Here is a 22,257-nt window from a genome sequence, read left to right as displayed (position 1 = left end):
AAAAAGAAAAAAAAATGAAAAAGCAAAAGGAAGGAAGAACTTATTAATTGTAAAAAAAGTTAACGTATGTTACGAGGTCAGCATAAAAGAAAATTAGTTCATTTGTTGTTCTGACAGTAAATAATGTATAATTTGTTTCGGAAAAGCAGACACACTTTGTATGAGTTTTTTTAAAGGAGTTGGAAGGTCTTTCCAAATATCGGTTGCCATGAAGGAGATTAATTGTTTACCTACATTAGTTCTTACGTTCGGCTTATAAAGATTATGCTTAGCTGCATATCTTGTGTTGTAGCCATGTATATTACTAGCATATTGAAACATGTTGTCGAACACTTCAGGCAGGAGGCCTTTATGCCATGAATGCAAGAATTTCAACACTTGTAGGCGATAAATATTATTCACTGTCAGAAGGCCTAGTAGATTTAGCAAAGGTTTGGCTTTCTCTGTTTCGCTGCCAAATGATTTGGCAAAGAATATTAATCTTACAATATGATTTTGTTTCACTTGAATTTTTCTTATATGTGTTTTGTATACACTTCTCCAAGCTAATATGCCATAAGAAATATATGGGTAGATTAGATTATAGTATATTTGTCTTAGTTGTTTAATTGAGAGGTAATACCTTAATTTCGATATTATTCCAGTGTTTCGAGATATGCGAGAACAGACAAAAGAAATGTGGTGTTTCCAGCTTAAAGACTCGTCAATCATAACACCTAGGTATTTTATACATTGCTTTCGTTCTAACGAATAAGAGGAGCCGTCGGTATTTATTATGTTAAGATTTATTGGGATATCCTTTTTTTTTGTGGATTTGATTATCATGAAGTTTGTTTTATCCCTATTGATAGACAGTTTGTTAATATCGCACCATCTTTTCACTTTGGCTAGTTCAGAGTTCATTAAGTGTTCGAGTGTCTTAGGGTCCCTTGCGGATGCAAATACATTTGTATCATCCGCAAAGATTTTGAAGCTTAATTTTTGCGAGCTATTTGGCAAATCATTAATTTAGATCAAAAATAGGAGAGGTCCTAGTGTGCTTCCTTGTGGAATTCCACATAACATTGTCTGCTTGGGAGACTTAACCCCATCCAACTCAACATACTGTTTCCTATTTGTAAGATAGCTTTGAAACCAGTTTAAAGGAGTCCCCCTTATTCCATAGGCTTCCAGTTTTCTCAGCAAGATCGTATGGTTTACAGTATCACAGGCTTTTGAAAAGTCTAAGAAAATACCACAAGTGTATAAATTATTATCAATGGCTTTTCTTAGTGTATTTGTGATTTCAGTTATAGCTTCGGTGGTTGAATGTCCTTTTCTAAAGCCAAATTGAAATTGAAAGAGGATTTTCTGCTTCTCAATATAGTTGTTAAGTTGCTTGTGTATAAGTTTTTCAAATATTTGTGAAAACGTTGATAACGTTGAGATAGGGCGAAAATTGGTGGGATCTGTAACTTCTCCTCCTTTGTCAATTGGTGTAATCTTAGAAATTTTCAGAATATCAGGTACGACACCCTGTTGTAATGATTGGTTAAAAATGTAGGTTAGACATTCACTAATAAAGCTTGAAGCTAGTTTAACGAAATTTCGAGGTACTCCGATAGTTGATTTGTTGAGGTTTGTTCCCATTAATAAATCGTAAACTTCGTGGACAAGGATACTGCGGAATGCAAAACTATCTCGGCCGTAACTGGTAGATTTACTCATAATTCTTAGCGTACGACAACCCTTAAATTGTTCAAAAAAAAAAACCGCACAGAAAAGTTCCAGAAACTTCAAACCTAGCATACACAATACAGGGACGAATTTCGCCAAAAAAAAGGCTTTTTATGTGCCTATTGACTGCGTTAGGATCACAGGGAATTGTGGGAAATATACAGTTGCCATGTTTTTCCGTACAGTGGTAAGGCCGGATTATTTTAAGCGCGAATAACAACCCTATAGCTAAGTCACTATCCAAAGGATAAAATATCCCTTAATTAACACATTTTATAATCTGCTCTGACAGTTATTTATTCAGTGCATGAAGTCATTCCGGCGCTCTTTGAACATGCCAAGTTTGCGGTCTTTTCCTGTCTACTTTCAATTTACCGAATTTATGTTGAAAAATCTTTGTAGGTTTCAAAAAAATTCAGGTCAAGCTTTGGTTATTTTGTAATAAAAACCTCTAATACGGAAGGACTCGACACAGTAAAACCCCTTCCATCAAGTTTTATAGTGGTACACAAGCGGAAAAAAAGTTGGGGCAGTATGTGAGAAAACACTTGAAAGGCGGGGGAGGGGGCTTCACATACAAATCAAACTCAAGGGAGCCTGATAGATGATTGCTGCACGAACCTGGAAATCGCTTATAATTGTATGGAGTATTAATGTTAACTTGTGCCAATCAAGATTGAAATACCAAACAAAACGTTCATTGTTTACACATTTTTGAGTAATACAGTATGTAGTAATCTGATATCTTGTTTGAATCCTCCCAGTCCTTTTCCAAAAGCCTCCCTTGAGACTTAGCTTATTGAACAAAAAGAAACACATATGCATGCAACAAGAGCAATACTAAAGCAGCTTTTTAATAGCAGGCTAGAAGAAACAGCATGAATCATAGTTAATGTTAACATTCTGATTCTTTTTTTCAAATTTTACAGGAAGAAGTTAAAGAAAGACGATGCCAAACCAAAAATTAGCGAAAAACTTTATGCTAGTAATTTCAAGTCCAAATACTCCCTTACTGGTGAAAATGTTTTTGATAATACACAGAAAAAAAACATGTATTTTTTTAACAGCTCTTTTGAAATCAGGGACCTTAAGTCAGAAAAAAAAAATCATATAAAAACCTAAAATAGCAAAGGAAGAATCAAAATAAGGGCAGACATCCAAGAGGTACAGAAATGAAGAGCATGGTAAGAGAGAGCTGAAATGTTCCTGATCCAATTGCATGTACCGGACGAATCCCTAGGAAAAAATAAGAACAGCTAAGTCAGGCCAAGTCATTTTTATAATTAATTCATTTATTAAGGCTTTCCATGATTTGAAAAATTTTTGTTGCGCTATGGAATGTACAAAACCCTTTCAGGCGACTAGTTAGAATCGGAAGACAATGCAAGAGACTCAAAAATTGGCCGAAAACTGAGCGTTTGATCAAAAGGGGCTGTTTTGACATACCAGCAAGCCAGAGTGGGGTTTAGTTTAAAACCTTCCGGTTCATTTTGTATTAAAATTAGTTTCAGTAGTGTCTCTAGCAACATTTGTGGTATCCCAAGAGCCATGGTATAGAATCCCAAATATATGGGTTCCCAAGTCTCCACTGATTAAAATCAGTAGGTAAAAGGGGGGTTTAAGTGTATGGGTGGGGAAGTAGTTGTGTGTAGAACAAAAAAACCATTCGTAAAATAGTTAACCATGTAAGTGGTTATATTGAGCGAGCACTCTCAAGCTCAATTAGTGTTAAGTAAAGTAACAAAAACAACTAAAACGTAATAGAAATGCTAGATTAGAATTTTGGAGAAAGCCATATTATGGGAAAAGCATGTATATTGGGATTAGCTAGATTGGGGGAGGGACAAAATCTGTTTAAGGATTGGGGCTAGTTAGTTTTGGGAAGGGGGAATTCTGTTTATGGACAAGTGTTAGCTAGGTTTGGGGAAGGGGGAAGAATTCTGTATGTGGATTAGGGTTAGCTCGTTTGGGGGAAGGGGAAACCCTGCATAGGGATTAGGGTTAGCTTGTTTGGGGGAAGGGGAAACCCTGTATAGGGATTAGGGTTAGCTAGTTTGGGGGAAGGGGAAACCCTGCATAGGGATTAGGGTTAGCTTGTTTGGGGGAAGGGGAAACCCTGTATATAGATTAGGGTTAGCTTGTTTGGGGGAAGGGGAAACCCTGTATAGGGATTAGGGTTAGCTAGTTTGGGGGAAGGGGAAACCCTGCATAGGGATTAGGGTTAGCTTGTTTGGGGGAAGGGGAAACCCTGCATAGGGATTAGGGTTAGCTTGTTTGGGGGAAGGGGAAACCCTGTATAGGGATTAGGGTTAGCTTGTTTGGGGGAAGGGGGAAACCCTGTATAGGGATTAGGGTTAGCTTGTTTGGGGGAAGGGGGAAACCCTGTATAGGGATTAGGGTTAGCTTGTTTGGGGGAAGGGGGAAACCCTGTATAGGGATTAGGGTTAGCTAGTTTGGGGGAAGGGGAAACCCTGCATAGGGATTAGGGTTAGCTTGTTTGGGGGAAGGGGAAACCCTGCATAGGGATTAGGGTTAGCTTGTTTGGGGGAGGGGGAAACCCTGTATATGGATTAGTGTTAGCTTGTTTGGGGGAGGGGGAACCCCTGCATAGGGATTAGGGTTAGCTTGTTTAGGGGAGGGGGAAACCCTGTATATTTATTAGGGTTAGCTTGTTTGGGGGAGGGGGAAACTCTGTATAGGGATTAGGGTTATCTTGTTTGGGGGAGGGGGAAACCCTGTATAGGGATAAGGGTTAGCTTGTTTGGGGGAGGGGGAAACCCTGTATAGGGATTAGGGTTATCTTGTTTGGGGGAGGGGGAAACCCTGTATAGGGATAAGGGTTAGCTTGTTTGGGGGAGGGGGAAACCCTGTATAGGGATAAGGGTTAGCTTAATTGGGGGGTAGGGGAAACCTGTATAGGGATTAGGGTTAGCTTGTTTGGGGGAGGGGGAAACCCTGTATAGGGATATATAACAATTCATTTTTGTAGGGGGATGTAGTTTACAAAGAAAAGAAAAGAAAAGAAAAGAAAAGTGAGAGAAATAATAGATTGCGGCAGCAATGAAGAAATTCCGGCCGGGAAATTGAAAAGGATGCATGGGCACCAAGGCTCCTTGTAGTTGTGAATCTTCAGGGGCAAAGTAGAACTGAGCGAGGATGTTTCTAACCCGGTACCAGGTCAATGCCCGACATCCTCTGTGCCGAGTCCTTTTGGAAGAAAATTTGTGAGAAGAATTGAAGATCTAATGTCCTTTGCTTTGATTTCCTGAAATTTTAAATTTGTTGCAAGTGTTTGAAGAAACAAGATACTTTGAACTTTCCTCCGTTGTGCCTTTTCTAAGAATTGCTTACACTGCTTGTGTAATAGGCTCGATTTCCAGCCGCTGTTCGGGAAACGAGCAAAGACCGGACTCAAGAGAGCGGCGGAAATCGAGCCTACCTGTGTAAACTCTCTTAACAATCGATGCCATCTCCTTTGTATCCCGGTGCGCATTTGCAGCTGTAGTTACCGGGGTGGTTCACGCACTTCGAGTTTTGACCTGTACATAAGTGAAGACTTGGATCCTTACATTCATTAATGTCTAAAGTGATAATATAGTAATACGTTATTGACATCGAGCATGACCTCTGTATTGGGAAAATATTGGTCGACGGCGAGATCTGTTTACCAAGTTGAAAGTATAGTCCATCAATTGATAGGAGCACTCGGATTTCCTTTTTCTGAGTATACTTGTGGGATCACTGAATAATATACACCATTCTCAAACTTACCTTTATTACAAATGAGATTGAGTCCGTGTGTTTTACCATTTTCTGTTTCGAATCCTAATTCACATACGCAATAGTAGCCGCCTAGATAGTTTTTGCACTTGGTGTTCTTGCCACAACTGTTGGAGTTCCCACATTCATCGATATCTGCAAATGGCATGAAATTATACCAACACTTATGCTATATTCAGTGAAAATACAGTTGGAAAGATTGCACTTCACGCTGCCAGAAAATATAGTTTATATGGTATAGAGTGCTAACAATTCGCTTTAGATATGTTCAAAAATGAAAAAGAAAAAGCTCGCCAAAAAACTATAAATCACGGAGTATACTATCAGGTTACCAGTGGGAAGTTTTGAGAAAGCTACTTAAAATGCTGTTCTTTTTTATTTTCCAAGATCATTTTCTGGTAGTTACGAGGGATTTTGTGTAGGCTAATGTTATTCATTTGTCACGCAACAGTGATTTCATTAGGCATGCGCATACGTGCCTTAGCAGGAGAATAAAACATGGCCGTCGACTTGAAGCGGTAGTCTATTGCTTGCTTTCTTTAACTTAACATTGTGTCAGAAACGGGATCGTTACAAGCCTAGAACCTTCATCAAAATCCCTAGGATCCTGTAGGGAATTCAAATCAATAACCTGAAGGGAAAAACGTTTTGAAACGAAAACCTCACAGGAAGAAACACGAAAAACCCAAAGAGAAAATTTGTCAAGTTGCAACTCCTCACTTTAAACATCAGTCGAAGTTTCCCAGGTACCTTGGAAGTTTTCACCCGGAGAAGACATGCCCAGCACGCAACTCCAAGTGCAACAAATGCTAGAAAATAGGACACTGGGCACAGGCTTGTAGAGGCTCAAAACCCGAAAAACCACTAGACGTAGAAGCTGAAGAAGAAGAACCTTTCTTCTTGGAAGAGATAGTGGATCTACTTGAAGTCCCGAGTGACATTGCAAAGTCTCCATGGACCGCCACGCTCTTGTAAACGAGAAACCACTACCCTTCAAACTTGACAGTGGTGCGGATGCCACAGTGGTTCCATACGATGATTTGCTGAAATTAGATGGTCAGACCAAGTTGCAACCTACAGATAAAAACCTTTTGGGTACAAGCAAGTATAAGCTGAACGGCGAGGGGAAGTCTACAGCTTCTCTTACCAACAAATCTAAGTCCATGAAGGAACACATCTATGTTGTACAAGACCTCACGGAACCACTGCTTGGTAGAGCTGCTGCATCTAAGCCTGATCAACAGGATCCATGAATTAACCAGTGATGAGTACAAAGTAAAGATGATCCATTATTATTCATAGCTATTCACTTGGCATGGAATGATGAAAGAAGAGTACACCAACAAGCTAAAACATGATGTGACACCCTTTGCACTTACAGTCCCAAGAAAAGTACCAATGCCACTCTACGCCGAAACGAAGCGTGAAATTGACAGAATGCTGAAGAGTAGAGTGATATCACCAGTGGACAGCCCAACAGAATGGTGTGCCCCTATGGTGGTGACTCCCAAGCCCGATGGTAAAGTTAGAGTATGTGTGGACCTAACCAAGCTCAATGAGTATGTTCAGCGTGAGAACCACCCAATCCGGTCTGTGGATGTCACCCTAGGAAAGCTGGCAGGAGCAAAGTATTTTACAAAATTGGATGCAAACTAAGAATTCTGGCAAATCAAGCTGTCAGAAGGCTCACAACCTTTATCACACCTTGGGGTCGTTATTGCTTCAATGTGCTGCCTTATGCAATAATTTCTGGCTACGACAAGTTTCAGAAATCCATGAGTAGAATCCTTGAGAGTTTCAAAGGAGTTGAATGTAACATTGATGATGTGCTAGTCCATGCCTCAACCTACGAACTACACTACAGCAGGATAAAAGAGGTATTGGAACGTCTTTCACCAGCAGGTGTGACACTGAATATAGATACGTGTTCCTTTAGTGTTCTCAAAATTAAGTTCCTGGGAAACATTGTTAGTGCAGATGGCATTGAGGTGGACCCTGAAAAGTAGCAGCAGTGGTGAGCCTTTCAAAGCCCAAGAATGTTCATAAGGTCCTTGCGTTCTTAGGGATGGTAAACCACATGGGCAAGTTTGCAGAGCACCTAGCCGATTAAACAAAGCCTATTCAAGATTTGATGCAGAAGGACCGACAGTGGGTCTGGGGACCACCTCAGCAAACAGCCTTTGAAGAAATCAAGACAATCTTGACAACGGCACCAGTGCTTGTTCGCTATGTTCCTAACAGAGAGGCCAAGATCTCAGCTGATGCGTCCTCATTCGGATTGGGAGGAGTACTGCTACAAAAGCAAGATGACCAGACCTGGAGGCCTGTTACATTCATTTCCCGAGGACCCACCCCAGTGGAATGCAGAAATGCGCAAAAAGAGAAAGAGGCGTTAGCCTTCACTTGGGCCTGTGAGTGGTGCAGTGATTACCTAGTGGGAAAGTCCATCATTGCTGAAACAGACCATAAGCCCTTTGTGCCATTTCTCACCACGCGTACCCTGGACGAAGTTCCACTAAGAGTTCAGCGACTAAGAATGTGCCTCATGAGATTTCACTTTTAAGACGTAAATCATGTCCCAAGAAGGGACTATGCATTGCAGATGCATTATCAAGAATGCAAGCGGTAACCCGAATACTCAGGAGACTGTTTCAGAAAAAGAAATGAACATCTATGTTGATAGCGTACTAGACTCTTACAAGTGTTAGATGTCAAGTTGATGGAGATCAAAGAAGCTCAGGATGAAGAGCAGGGCTGCAAACAAATAAATATTTACTGCATGGAAGTCTGGCCAGACAAGTTTCATCTTCATTATGCAATCAAACCTTATCGCGTAGTCAGAGGAGAGCTAGAAGAGCTCAGTGTAGTCCATAAAGTGTTACTGAAGGGATCAAGAATCGTGGTACCGTCAACAACGAGACTACAAGTCCTAAACAAGGTACATGAAGGACATTAAGGTATATTCAAGTCATGAGAGAGTGCAAAGACTTCAGAATGGTGGCCAGGTCTCAACCGAGAAATCCAGCAGATGGTCGAGAACTGCAAAATCTGTGCCAAATATCGACAACAAATGGCAGAGCCACTCATTCCGACATCCTTTTCTGAACGCCCATGGCAAGTCATCGTGACCGACCTCTTCGAGCTCAATAACCTAAATTACCTGATCGTAGTTGACTCTTTCTCTCACTTTGTAAAAGTAGCTGCATTGAAGAAAATCACACAACCTCACAAAGTCATTAGAGCGCTAAAGGGTATCTTCGCTAGACACAGCATCCCAGAGCAAGTGAGAAGTGACAATGGCCTTCCGTATTCATCAGCAGAATTCACTCACTTTGCACAGCACGGAACGAGTGGCCCTCGCTTTCCCCAGTCCAATGGTGAGGTGAAGCGTGTTGGTAAAAACTACCAAGTCACTCCTAATGAAAGAAAAAGATCCAACCAAAAGATTGTTGTCATTAGTCAGATCTACCCCACTAGCTTGCTGGTATTCTCCATCTTTATTAGTTATGGGAAGGAAGCTGAGAAACGCCATCACAACCTTCCACACTAATCTTAACCCAAGTTTGCCGAACATCGAAAAACTACGTGATAGAGAGACAGACAGCAAAGAAAAATAGAGGCTCAACTTCATAGGATTGCAACCTTGAAGCCACTTCAAGATGGTTTCCCTGTGTATGTCAAAGATGCAGAACCCACTGGTACTCTCGCAGGCACAGCAAGAACACCTAGGTCCGACATGATCAACACAGAGAAAGGCACTGTGAGACGGAACAGTTCCCATCTCATCTCAATTCCTTTAGACAAATCAGAACCACCCCTCGTTTGTAACCAGCGACCTACGGATCAGGCACAAACCCCTGAGAGGCCTCTCTTGTCACCTAGTATCTCCTCAAGACCGACGAGACATATCAGACCCTCTCTGAAGCTAATATAAGAGACAACCTGAGACTTGATTGACCAATTTATTAAACTTTTGTTGTGGACACTTAACGTTTGTTATGTTCTTGTACATAGCATTCAAATCAGTGCATATTGTTTACTCTTGTTACCAAGTTTAAGCTTGATTTTTAAAACAACAATTGTGCCCATTGGTTCTCATTTTAAAGAAGGAAGATGTTGTGTGATTCATTTGTCACGCACCAGTGATTTCATTAGGCATGCGCATAGGCGCCCGAGCAGGAGAATAAAACATGGCCATCACCTGAAGCGGTAGTCTATTGCTTGCTTTCTTTAACCCAGCAGCTAACATATGCTAACAATATTTGAGTTATTTGGGACCTTTAGATTAATCCAAGGTTATATCATTAGAAAATTTAATGGGACAAAATTTACAATCTACTACAGGCTTTCCGAAGAATATTGCTGATCGTATTTTACCATCTAAAAGATGCTCTTGTGCCGTCAAAAAAAAACTAGCTAATAGTGTTTATTCGGAGAGAAAAAGTATGATACGAAATTAAAGTCTTCGGTAACAATACGCCAAAATAACGATATTTTTCCTTCTCAATTCAATCCGAATTCCCGTGATTAAGCTTCTGAAAAGATTTTCAGCGAAACGAACCGTTTGTTACCTGTAAAATATAGTTGCTTTAAAGCTGACGATTTGAGTCAACAAAAGCACGAATGAACTTACCTTTACAATCATATGCATGAGTGTTAGCGCTTGTGTTTAATTGAAATCCTGATTCGCATGAGCAGTTAAATCCGCCAGGGTTGTTTTCGCACTTAGTGTTTGCACCACAGGTGTTGAGATTTGAGTGCTTGCATTCATCAATGTCTACAATTCATGTGAAATTCTTGAATTAGAACAACACATACTAGACGTGCACACTAAATAGGCCACGGAGAATGAGCTCATGGCTTAGTAGTTTCACAACACTCAAGACATAATTAGCGTGTGCCCTGCGTATAGCGACATTTTTGAAAATGAATGAGGGGACCAAAATGGAGCACCAGTTATAAAAATATGTGGCATCTCTACACATATTTTGAATCAGAGCGATTTTCACTGACTCCGTGCTTCATCAGTAGAAAAATAAATCTGCCGGCAAATTGTAACATAGGCCTGTGAGAATAACACTAATAATCGACGAGATAAATCGGTGACGTAAATTATACCTTAACTAACTTACCTACACATACGAGATCTTTTTCATTGGTTGTGTTTGTCAGTTCAAATCCTGGTGCGCATGTGCAAACGTGGCTTCCTGGGCTGTTAGTGCACTTGGTGTTCTCACCACAACCGTTGAGGCTTGGGTTCGCACATTCATCAATGTCTGAAAAATAATGACATCGTCCAATGACAAAAGAAGTCTGTTTATGGCTTGTCAATAAATGATTACGTTAACGTGAGGTCATCGTTTTGGAAAAGTCCCATCAGTCTACGCTGGACTTCATAAATGGCGTTTTCAAAATAGTCTACTTTTTATTGAATTTTTCATGCGCTCCGTTTTGGTTGAACGAAATTTAAACTCCCTTTTAGTGTGTACGAAACTCTGAGTTGTCTTTCTAAGGGCGTCATGGACAAGCTTTTCAGGTTTTTTTATGGCTGCTTTTTACAGCACACTCGTGATATCTCGCTTTATCTACAATCCTTAGCTTTTTGCGCTAGATTCGCTTGGTAGAGCAGCCTATTTCTACCGGAATCCCGCGAAACAAAAACTCAAATACTTATCTTAAATCAAACTTATAACTTATATCCTTAGAAGATCTCATGGAACAGAATTCTATCCCTCGAATTTATAATCTACTGCAGCCTTTCCGAAAAAATCTTTCTGATCATATTTTACTATCTAAACGATGCTCTTGTGCCTTCGAAAACAAACTAGCTAATAGTGTGTGTTCTGGGAGAGAAAGTATGATACGAAATTAAAGTCTTAGGTGACAATACACCAAAATAACGATCGTTTTTTTTCTCAATTCAATCCGAATTCCTGAACAAGTGATTAAGTTTCTGAACAGATTTTCAGGGAAACGAACCGTTGGTTGCCTATAAAATAAGGTTGCTTTAAAGCTGACGATTGGGGTCAACAAATGCACGAATGAACTTACCTTCACAATCATATGCATGAGTGTTAGCGCTTGCGTTTAATTGAAATCCTGATTCGCATGCGCAGTTGAATCCGCCAGGGTTGTTTTCGCACTTAGTGTTTGCACCACAGGTGTTGAGATTTGAGTGCTTGCATTCATCAATGTCTACAATTATTGTGAAAATCTAGAATTAAAACAACACATACTAGACTTGCACACTGAATAGGCCACGGAGAGTAAGCTCATGGCTTAGCAGTTTCCCAACACTCAAGACATAATTAACGTGTGCCCTGCGTATAGCGACATTTTGGAAAATGAATGAGGGGACCAAAATGGAGCACCTGTTATAAAAATATGTGGCATTTCTACACATATTTTGAATCAGAGCGATTTTCACTGACTTCGTGCTTCATCAGTAAAAAAATAACTGAGTCTGCCGCCAAATTGTAACATAGGCCTGTGAGATTGAAACTAATAATCGACGCGATAAATCGGTGACGTAAATTATACCTTAACCAACTTACCTGCACATGTAAGAACTTCTTTATTGGTTGTGTTTGTCGGTTCAAATCCTGGTGCGCATGTGCAAACGTGGCCTCCTGGGCTGTTAGTGCACTTGGTGTTCTCACCACAACCGTTGAGGCTTGGGTTTGCACATTCATCAATGTCTGAAAAATAATGACATCGGCCAATGACAAAAGAAGTCTGTTTATGGCTTGTCAATAAATGATTACGTTAATGTGAGGTCATCGTTTTTGGAAAAGTCCCATCAGTCTACGATGGACTACATAAATTGCGTTTTCAAAATAGTTTACTTTTTAAAGGGCTCCGTCTTGGTTGAACGAAATTTAAACTCCTTTTCAGTGTGTAGAAACTCTGAGTTGTCTTTTGCAGGGCGTCATGGACAAGCGGTTCAGTTTTTTTATGGCGGTTTTTCAGAGCACACTCATGAAGTCTCACTTTACCTACAATCCTTTTAGTTCTCGATTCGCTTGGTAGAGCACCCCGTTTGTACGGGAATCCCGCGAAACAAAAACTCAAATACTTATCTTAAATCAAACTTATAACTTATATCCTCAGAAAATTTCATGGAGCAGAATTCTATCCCTCGAATTTACAATCTACTGCAGCCTTTCCGAAACAATCTTGCTGATCTTTTTTTACCATCTAAACGTTGCTCTTGTGCTTTCGAAAACAAACTAGCTAATAGTGTATATTCGATGAGAGAAAGTATGATACGAAATTAAAGTCTATGGTGACAATAAACTAAAAAAAACCGTAATTTTTCGTCTCAATTCAATCCTAATTCCTGAGCAAGTGATTAAGCTTCTGAACTGATTTTCAGGGGAACGAACCGTTGTTTGCCTGTAAAATATGGTTGCTTCAAAATAAAAGATTGGGGCCAACAAATGCACGAATAAACTTACCTTTACAATCATATGCAGTGTTAGCGCTTGCGTTTAATTGAAATCCTGATTCGCATGAGCAGTTAAATCCGCCAGGGTTGTTTTCGCACTTAGTGTTTGCACCACAGGTGTTGAGATTTGAGTGCTTGCATTCATCAATATCTACAATTCATGTGAAATTCTAGAATTAGAGCAACACATACTAGACTTGCAAACGGCACTAAATGGGCCACGGAGAATGAGCTCATGGCTTAGTAGTTTCACGACACTGAAGGCATAATTAGCGTGTGGCCTGCGTATAGCGACATTTTTGAAAATGAATGAGGGTACCAAATGGAGCCCGAGTTATAAAATTATGTGGCATTTCTACACATATTTTGAATCAGAGCGATTTTCACTGACTCCGTGCTTCATTAGTTAAAAAATAACTGAATCTGCCGCCAAATTGTAACATAGGCCTGTGAGATTTAAACTAATAATCGACGCGATAAATCGGTGACGTAAATTATACCTTAACCAACTTACCTACACATGTGAGATCTTTTCCATTGGCTGTGTTTGTCGGTTGAAATCCTGGTGCGCATGTGCAAACGTAGCTTCCTGGGCTGTTAGTGCACTTGGTGTTCTCACCACAACCGTTGAGGCTTGGGTTCGCACATTCATCAATGTCTGAAAAATAATGACATCGGCCAATGACAAAAGAAGACTGTTTATGGCTTGTGAATAAATGTTTACGTTAATGTGACGTCATCGTTTTGGAAAAGTCCCATCAGTCTACGCTGGACTACATAAATGTTGTTTTCAAAATAGTTTACTTTTTAAAGGGCTCCGTCTTGGTTGAACGAAATTTAAACTCCCATTTAGTGTGTACGAAACTCTGAGTTGTCATATGTAGGGCGTCATGGACAAGCTTTTCAGTTTTTTTTATGGCGGTTTTTCAGAGCACACTCATGAAGTCTCACTTTACCTACAATCCTTTTAGTTCTCGATTCGCTTGGTAGATCACCCCATTTCTACGGGAATCCCGCGAAACAAAAACTCAAATACTTATCTTAAATCAAACTTATAACTTATATCCTCAGAAAATTTCATGGAGCAGAATTCTATCCCTCGAATTTACAATCTACTGCAGCCTTTCCGAAACAATCTTGCTGATCTTTTTTTACCATCTAAACGATGCTCTTGTGCTTTCGAAAACAAACTAGCTAATAGTGTTTAAATTCTCAGCCTCGGATATTGCATTTCTAGCGTTCTGATTGGTTCACTAAATCTCGGTTATCAGCTCATATACCGTAGTTTGACCTTATATGGAAAGCGAAAGCCCCAGGTGTCGCTAAGCTAATTTTTTTTCGGCGGGAAGCAAAAGTTTCTTCGGAAAAATGTAGAAAAAAAAAAAAAGGAAAAGAAAGAAATAACAAACAATGCCATCTCAATATAACAACAATAAAAGCCACAAAGTTCGGTATGACATTATTTAATGGTACGAATCTCTGAAGTTTCCTTTAAAATCTTCAAAATTGCAAGATTTTACGATTTTTTAGATCACATAACAACAACAATAACAACCGGTTACCGTCAAAAATTTCAGGATGGCTTACAAATCCTGGCAGTAAGAGGTTAAAGCCAATCGAAGAAATTTCTCAGGAAGAGCTTCATGACTGTCTTTATGTTTTAACGAATTTACGAGGACTTCAGATGGTTCATCTATGAAATCTGAAGAGCGGCGGCCATAATGTTCGTTTCCGTCGCTCTGCATCGCTCAGCAAACCATTTGCACTAATGTGCACAGCTCTTACGCTTCTCAAATAACTGAGCTTGAAGTTTAAAAACTTGCACTGAATGCTTGTCTCAGTGAGGTTGTACCTCGTACACTTGGACTTGCCTGAGGTGTTTCAAATCGTCGGCGAGGAATTCAATTCAGCATGAAAAAAGCCGTCCTCGCCCTGATCTCTTCCTTCGCTCGGCATCACGCAGCAGAAGATTTGCTCAAATGTGCACAACTATTACGCTTCTCGATGAGCTGGAACTTCAAAAGCACTTGAATGCTAATCTCAGAAAGGTTATGATTCGTACATTTAAACGTTTCTTGAATTTTATATGTCCGACTGTGTCCGCTTTTCTTCGCTTTCGATTTTTCATTCAACTCCGTTTGCAAAGCGCTGCGTGTGTCATGTGATCATTAGGTTTCGCGCGCTTTGGTCGGAGGTTTCCTCAACATCCGGTCGTTTAAATTTGAAAAAAAAATTTTCTTAAAATAGAAAAATTCAGTAAACTTCAACAGCAATGTCCAAACGGGAAGAATTTAATAAAACAATTATTCCATTCGCGCTTGTTGGATATGAGATTAGTTATAGCCAGCTCGGCGCTTCGAGCCTCGTTGGCTATTTACCATCTCATATCCAACGCGCGCTCATGGAATAATTAACAATTATTCCACGAGCGCGCGTTGGAAATGAGATGATAGATAGCCAACGAGGCGCGTAGCGCCGAGTTGGCTATAATCATCTCATATCCAACAAGCGCAAGTGGAATAATTGTTTTATTGAAAACAACCGAGAAATATTGCTAGATCTTACTGATTTCGCTGTGCAAGAACGAGCAGAAGGCAATTTAATGGTCACCATTTCTCGGCCATGGTATAATTGCTCATATACCATGGCCGCTAAGCCAATCAAATCCCTCGAATTGCATTAGACAATGATGCAGTTTTTAATAATTGTTAAATATTCGTCGAGAGAAAGTATGATACGAAATTAAAGTCTTTGGTGAAAATACACTAAAAAAACCCGGTAATTTTTCTTCTCAATTCAATCCTAATTCCTGAGCAAGTGATTAAGCTTCTGAATAGATTTTCACCGAAACGAACCGTTGGTTGCCTGTAAAATATGGTTGCTTCAAAATAAAGATTGGGGCCAACAAATGCACGAATGAACTTACCTTTACAATCATATGCATGAGTGTTAGCGCTTGCGTTTAATTGAAATCCTGATTCGCATGAGCAGTTAAATCCGCCAGGGTTGTTTTCGCACTTAGTGTTTGCACCACAGGTGTTGAGATTTGAGTGCTTGCATTCATCAATGTCTACAATTCATGTGAAATTCTTGAATTAGAACAACACATACTAGACTTGCACACTAAATAGGCCACGGAGAATGAGCTCATGGCTTAGCAGTTTCACAACACTCAAGACATAATTAGCGTGAGCCACGCGTATAGCGATATTTTTGAAAATTAATGAGGGGACCAAAATGGAGCCCAAGTTATAAACATCTGGGGCACTTCTACACGTATTTTGAATCAGAGCGATTTTCACTGACTCCGTGCTTCATCAGTAAAAAAATAACTGAGTCTGCCGCCAAATTGTGAAATAGGCCTGTGAGATTGAAACTAATAATCGACGAGATAAATCGGTGACGTAAATTATACCTTAACCAACTTACCTGCACATGTGAGATCTTTTCCATTGGATGTGTTTGTCGGTTCAAATCCTGGTGCGCATGTGCAAACGTAGCTTCCTGGGCTGTTAGTACACTTGGTATTCTCACCACAACCGTTGAGGCTTGGGTTTGCACATTCATCAATGTCTGAAAAATAATGACATCGGCCAATGACAAAAGAAGTCTGTTTATGGCTTGTCAATAAATGATTACGTTAATGTGACGTCATCCTTCTGGAAAGGTCCCATCAGTCTTCGCTGGACTACATAAATGGCGTTTTCAAAATAGTCTACTTTTTATTGAATTTTTCAAGCGCTCCGTTTTGGTTGAACGTAATTTAAACTCCTTTTTAGTGTGTACGAAACTCTGAGTTGTCTTTTGAAGGGCGTCATGGACAAGCTTTTCAGGTTTTTTTATGGCTGCTTTTTACAGCACACTCGTGAAGTCTCGCTTTATCTACAATCCTTTACTTTTTGCGCTAGATTCGCTTGGTAGAGCAGCCTATTTCTACCGGAATCCCGCGAAACAAAAACTCAAATACTTATCTTAAATCAAACTTATAACTTATATCCTCAGAAAATTTTATGGAACCGAATTCTATCCCTCGAATTTATAATCTACTGCAGCCTTTCCGAAAAAATCTTGTTCATCTTATTTTACCATCTGAAGGATGCCCTTGTGCCTTTTAAAAGAACCTAGCTGATAGTATATATTGTAGGAGAGAAAGTATAATACGAAATTAAAGTCTTAGGTGACAATACACCAAAATAGCGGTAATTTTTCTTCTCAATTCAATCCTAATTCCTGAGCAAGTGATTAAGCTTCTGAATAGATTTTCACCGAAACGAACCGTTCGTTGCCTGTACAATATGGTTGCTTCAAAATAAAAGATTGGGGCCAACAAATGCACGAATGAACTTACCTTTACAATCATATGCATGAGTGTTAGCGCTTGCGTTTAATTGAAATCCTGATTCGCATGCGCAGTTGAATCCGCCAGGGTTGTTTTCGCACTTAGTGTTTGCACCACAGGTGTTGAGATTTGAGTGCTTGCATTCATCAATGTCTACAATTCATGTGAAATTCTTGAATTAGAACAACACATACTAGACTTGCACACTAAATAGGCCACGGAGAATGAGCTTATGGCTTAGCAGTTTCACAACACTCAAGACATAATTAGCGTGAGCCACGCGTATAGCGATATTTTTGAAAATTAATGAGGGGACCAAAATGGAGCCCGAGTTATAAACATCTGTGGCACTTCTACACGTATTTTGAATCAGAGCGATTTTCACTGACTCCGTGCTTCATCAGTAAAAAAAAAAAAAAAACGGCCGACGAATTGAAACATAGAGCTGTGAGATTGAAACTAATAATCGACGCGATAAATTGGTGACGTAAATTATACCTTAACCAACTTACCTGCACATTTGAGATCTTTTCCATTGGTTGTGTTTGTCGGTTCAAATCCTGGTGCGCATGTGCAAACGTAGCTTCCTGGGCTGTTAGTACACTTGGTGTTCTCACGACAACCGTTGAGGCTTGGGTTCGCACATTCATCAATGTCTGAAAAATAATGACATCGGCCAATGACAAAAGAAGTCTGTTTATGGCTTGTCAATAAATGATTATGTTAATGTGACGTCATCGTTTTGGAAAAGTCCCATCAGTCTACGCTGGACTACATAAATTGCGTTTTCAAAATAGTTTACTTTTTAAAGGGCTCCGTCTTGGTTGAACGAAATTTAAACTCCTTTTCAGTGTGTAGAAACTCTGAGTTGTCTTTTGCAGGGCGTCATGGACAAGCGGTTCAGTTTTTTATGGCGGTTTTTCAGAGCACACTCATGAAGTCTCACTTTACCTACAATCCTTTTAGTGCTCGATTCGCTTGGTAGAGCACCCCATTTCTACGGGAATCCCGCGCAACAAAAACTCAAATAATATATCCTCAGAAGATTTCATGGAATAGAATTCTATCCCTCAAATTTATAATCCACTGCAGCCTTTCCGAAAAAATCTTGCTGATCTTATTTTATTATCTAACAATGCTGTTGTGCCTTCGAAAACAAAATAGCTAATAGTGCATATACTGGGAGAGAAAGTATGACACGAAATTAAAGTATTAGGTGACAATACACCAAAACAACGATAGCTTTTTTTCTTAATTCAATCCGAATTCGAAAGCAAGTAATTAAGCTTTTCAACAGATTTTCAGCGAAACGAACCGTTGGTTGCCTGTAAAATATGGTTGCTTTAAAGCTGACGATTGGGGTCAACAAATGCACGAAAGAACTTACCTTTACAATCATATGTATGAGTGTTAGCGCTTGCGTTTAATTGAAATCCTGATTCGCATGCGCAATTAAATCCGCCAGGGTTGTTTTCGCACTTAGTGTTTGCACCACAGGTGTTGAGATTTGAGTGCTTGCATTCATCAATGTCTACAATTCATGTGAAATTCTTGAATTAGAACAACACATACTAGCCTTGCACACTAAATAGGCCACGGAGAATGAGCTCATGGCTTAGCAGTTACACAACACTCAAGACATAATTAGCGTGTGCCCTGCGTATAGCGACATTTTTAAATATGAATGAGGGGACCAAAATGGAGCACCTGTTATAAAAATATGTGGCATTTCTACACATATTTTGAATCAGAGCGATTTTCACTGACTCCGTGCTTCATCAGTAAAAAAATAACTGAGTCTGCCGCCAAGCCTGTGAGATTGAAACTAATAATCGACGAGATAAATCGGTCGCGTAAATTATACCTTAACCAACTTACCTACACATGTGAGATCTTTTCCATTGGTTGTGTTTGTCGGTTCAAATCCTGTTGCGCATGTGCAAACGTGGCTTCCTGGGCTGTTAGTACACTTGGTGTTCTCACCACAACCGTTGAGGCTTGGGTTCGCACATTCATCAATGTCTGAAAAATAATGACACCGGCCAATGACAAAAGAAGTCTGTTTCTGGCTTGTCAATAAATGATTACGTTAATGTGACGTCATCGTTTTGGAAAAGTCCCATCAGTCTACGCTGGACTACATAAATTGCGTTTTCAAAATAGTTTACTTTTTAAAGGGCTCCGTCTTGGTTGAACGAAATTTAAACTCCTTTTCAGTGTGTAGAAACTCTGAGTTGTCTTATGTAGGGCGTCATGGACAAGCTGTTCAGTTTTTTATGGCGGTTTTTCAGAGCACACTCATGAAGTCTCACCTTACCTACAATCCTTTTAGTTCTCGATTCGCTTGATAGAGCACCCCATTTCTACGGGAATCCCGCGCAACAAAAACTCAAATAATATATCCTCAGAAGATTTCATGGAACAGAATTCTATCCCTCGAATTTATAATCCACTGCAGCCTTTCCGAAAAAATCTTGCTGATCTTATTTTACTATCTAACAATGCTGTAGTACCTTCAAAAACAAACTAGCTAATAGTGCATATACTGGGAGAGCAAGTATGATACGAAATTAAAGTATTAGGTGACAATACACCAAAATAACGATAGCTTTTTTTCTCAATTCAATCCGAATTCCAGAGCAAGTAATTAAGCTTTTCAACAGATTTTCAGCGAAACTAACCGTTGGTTGCCTGTAAAATATGGTTGCTTTAAAGCTGACGATTGGGGTCAACAAATGCACGAAGGAACTAATTTTTACAATCATATGCATGAGTTTTAGTGCTTGCGTTTAATTGAAATCCTGATTCGCATGCACAGTTGAATCCGCCAGGGTTGTTTTCGCATTTAGTGTTTGCACCACAGGTGTTGAGATTTGAGTGCTTGCATTCATCAATGTCTACAATTCATGTGAAATTCTAGAATTAGAACAACACATACTAGCCTTGTACACTAAATGGGCCATGGAGAGTGAGCTCATGGCTAAGCAGTTTCCCAACACTCAAGACATTATAGCGTGAGCCCTGCGCATAGCGACATTTTTGAAAATGAATGAGTGGACCAAAATGGAGTCCGAGTTATAAAAATTTTTGGCATTTCTACACATATTTTGAATCAAAGTGATTTTCACTGACTCCGTGCTTCATCAGTAGAAAAATAAATCTCCTGGCAAATTGTAACATAGGCCTGTGAGATTTAAACTAATAATCGACGCGATAAATCGGTGACGTAAATTATACCTTAACCAACTTACCTGCACATTTAAGATCTTTTCCATTGGTTGTGTTTGTCGGTTCAAATCCTGGTGCGCATGCACAAACGTGGCTTCCTGGGCTATTAGTGCACTTGGTGTTCTTACCACAACTGTTGAGGCTTGGGTTCGCACATTCATCAATGTCTGAAAAATAATGACATCGTCCATTGACAAAAGAAGTCTGTTTATGGCTTGTGAATAAATGCTTACGTTAATGTGACGTCATCGTTTTGAAAAGTCCCATCAGTCTACGCTGGACTACATAAATTGCGTTTTCAAAATAGTTTACTTTTTAAAGTGCTCCGTTTTGGTTGAAGGAAATTTAAACTCCTTTTTAGTGTGTACGAAACTGTGAGTTGTCTTATGTAGGGCGTCATGGACAAGCTTTTCAGTTTTTTTTATGGCGGTTTTTCAGAGCACACTTGTGAAGTCTCACTTTACCTATAATCCTTTTAGTTCTCGATTCGCTTGGTAGAACACCCCATTTCTACGGGAATCCCGCGAAACAAAAACTCAAATACTTATCTTAAATCAAACATAACTTATATCCTCAGAAAATGTCATGGAGCACAATTCTATCCCTCGAATTTACAATCTACTGCAGCCTTTCCGAGACAATCTTGCTGATCTTTTTTTACCATCTAAACGATGCTCTTGTGCTTACGAAAACAAACTAGCTAATAGTGTATATTCGATGAGAGAAAGTATGATACGAAATTAAAGTCTTTGGTGACAATACACTAAAAAAAACCGGTAATTTTTCTTCTCAATTCAATCCTAATTCCTGAGCAAGTGATTAAGCTTCTGAACTGATTTTCTGGGGAACGAACCGTTGTTTGCCTGTAAAATATGGTTGCTTCAAAATAAAAGATTGGGGCCAACAAATGCACGAATGAACTTACCTTTACAATCATATGCATGAGTGTTAGCGCTTGCCTTTAATTGAAATCCTGATTCGCATGCGCAGTTAAATCTCCCAGGGTTGTTTTCGCACTTAGTGTTTGCACCACAGGTGTGGAGATTTGAGTGCTTGCATTCATCAATGTTTACAATTCATGTGAAATTCTTGAATTAGAACAACACATACTAGACTTGCACACTAAATAGGCCACGGAGAATGAGCTCATGGCTTAGCAGTTTCACAACACTCAAGGCATAATTAGCGTGAGCCACGCGTATAGCGACATTTTTGAAAATTAATGAGGGGACCAAAATGGAGCCCGAGTTATAAAAATCTGTGGCATTTCTACACATATTTTGAATCAGAGCGATTTTCACTGACTCCGTGCTTCATCAGTAGAAAAATAAATCTGCCGGCAAATTGTAACATGGGCCTATGGGAATAAAACTAATAATCGACGCGATAAATCGGTGACGTAAATTATACCTTAACGACCTTACCTGCACATGTGAGAGCTTTTCCATTGGTTGTGTATGTCGGTTCAAATCCTAGTGCGCATGTGCAAACGTGGCTTCCTGGGCTGTTAGTGCACTTGGTGTTCTCACCACAACCGTTGAGGCTTGGGTTCGCACATTCATCAATGTCTGAAAAATAATGACATCGGCCAATGACAAAAGAAGACTGTTTATGGCTTGTCAATAAATGATTACGTTAATGTGACGTCATCGTTTTGGAAAAGTCCCATCAGTCTACGCTGGACTACCTAAATGGCGTTTTCAAAATAGTCTACTTTTTATTGAATTCTTTAAGGGCTCCGTCTTGG

At 39.7% G+C, this 22,257-nt stretch overlaps 1 protein-coding gene across 1 annotated transcript in view; it reads right to left on the bottom strand.

Moving 5' to 3' along the window:
• The window catches only part of LOC146488745 (uncharacterized), an 80,428-nt gene that overhangs the window by 50,703 nt on the left and 7,468 nt on the right, over positions 1–22,257 (bottom strand). Inside the window, exons 6-17 of the mRNA XM_085112049.1 lie at positions 21,935–22,078; positions 20,534–20,677; positions 20,042–20,179; positions 19,161–19,304; positions 18,670–18,813; positions 17,795–17,938; positions 17,292–17,435; positions 16,373–16,516; positions 15,870–16,013; positions 13,458–13,601; positions 11,548–11,691; positions 10,629–10,772 (exon numbers count right to left, since the gene is read on the bottom strand). Coding sequence (XP_084968175.1) covers positions 10,629–10,772; positions 11,548–11,691; positions 13,458–13,601; positions 15,870–16,013; positions 16,373–16,516; positions 17,292–17,435; positions 17,795–17,938; positions 18,670–18,813; positions 19,161–19,304; positions 20,042–20,179; positions 20,534–20,677; positions 21,935–22,078 — 1,722 coding nt within the window. The remainder of the gene's footprint in view (positions 1–10,628; positions 10,773–11,547; positions 11,692–13,457; positions 13,602–15,869; positions 16,014–16,372; positions 16,517–17,291; positions 17,436–17,794; positions 17,939–18,669; positions 18,814–19,160; positions 19,305–20,041; positions 20,180–20,533; positions 20,678–21,934; positions 22,079–22,257) is intronic.

Source organism: Pavona decussata, unplaced genomic scaffold (genome assembly GCF_977016875.1).
Source record: "Pavona decussata unplaced genomic scaffold, jaPavDecu1.1 SCAFFOLD_8, whole genome shotgun sequence".
Lineage (NCBI taxonomy): Eukaryota > Metazoa > Cnidaria > Anthozoa > Scleractinia > Agariciidae > Pavona > Pavona decussata.
This window is presented reverse-complemented; position numbering and strand designations above follow the sequence as displayed.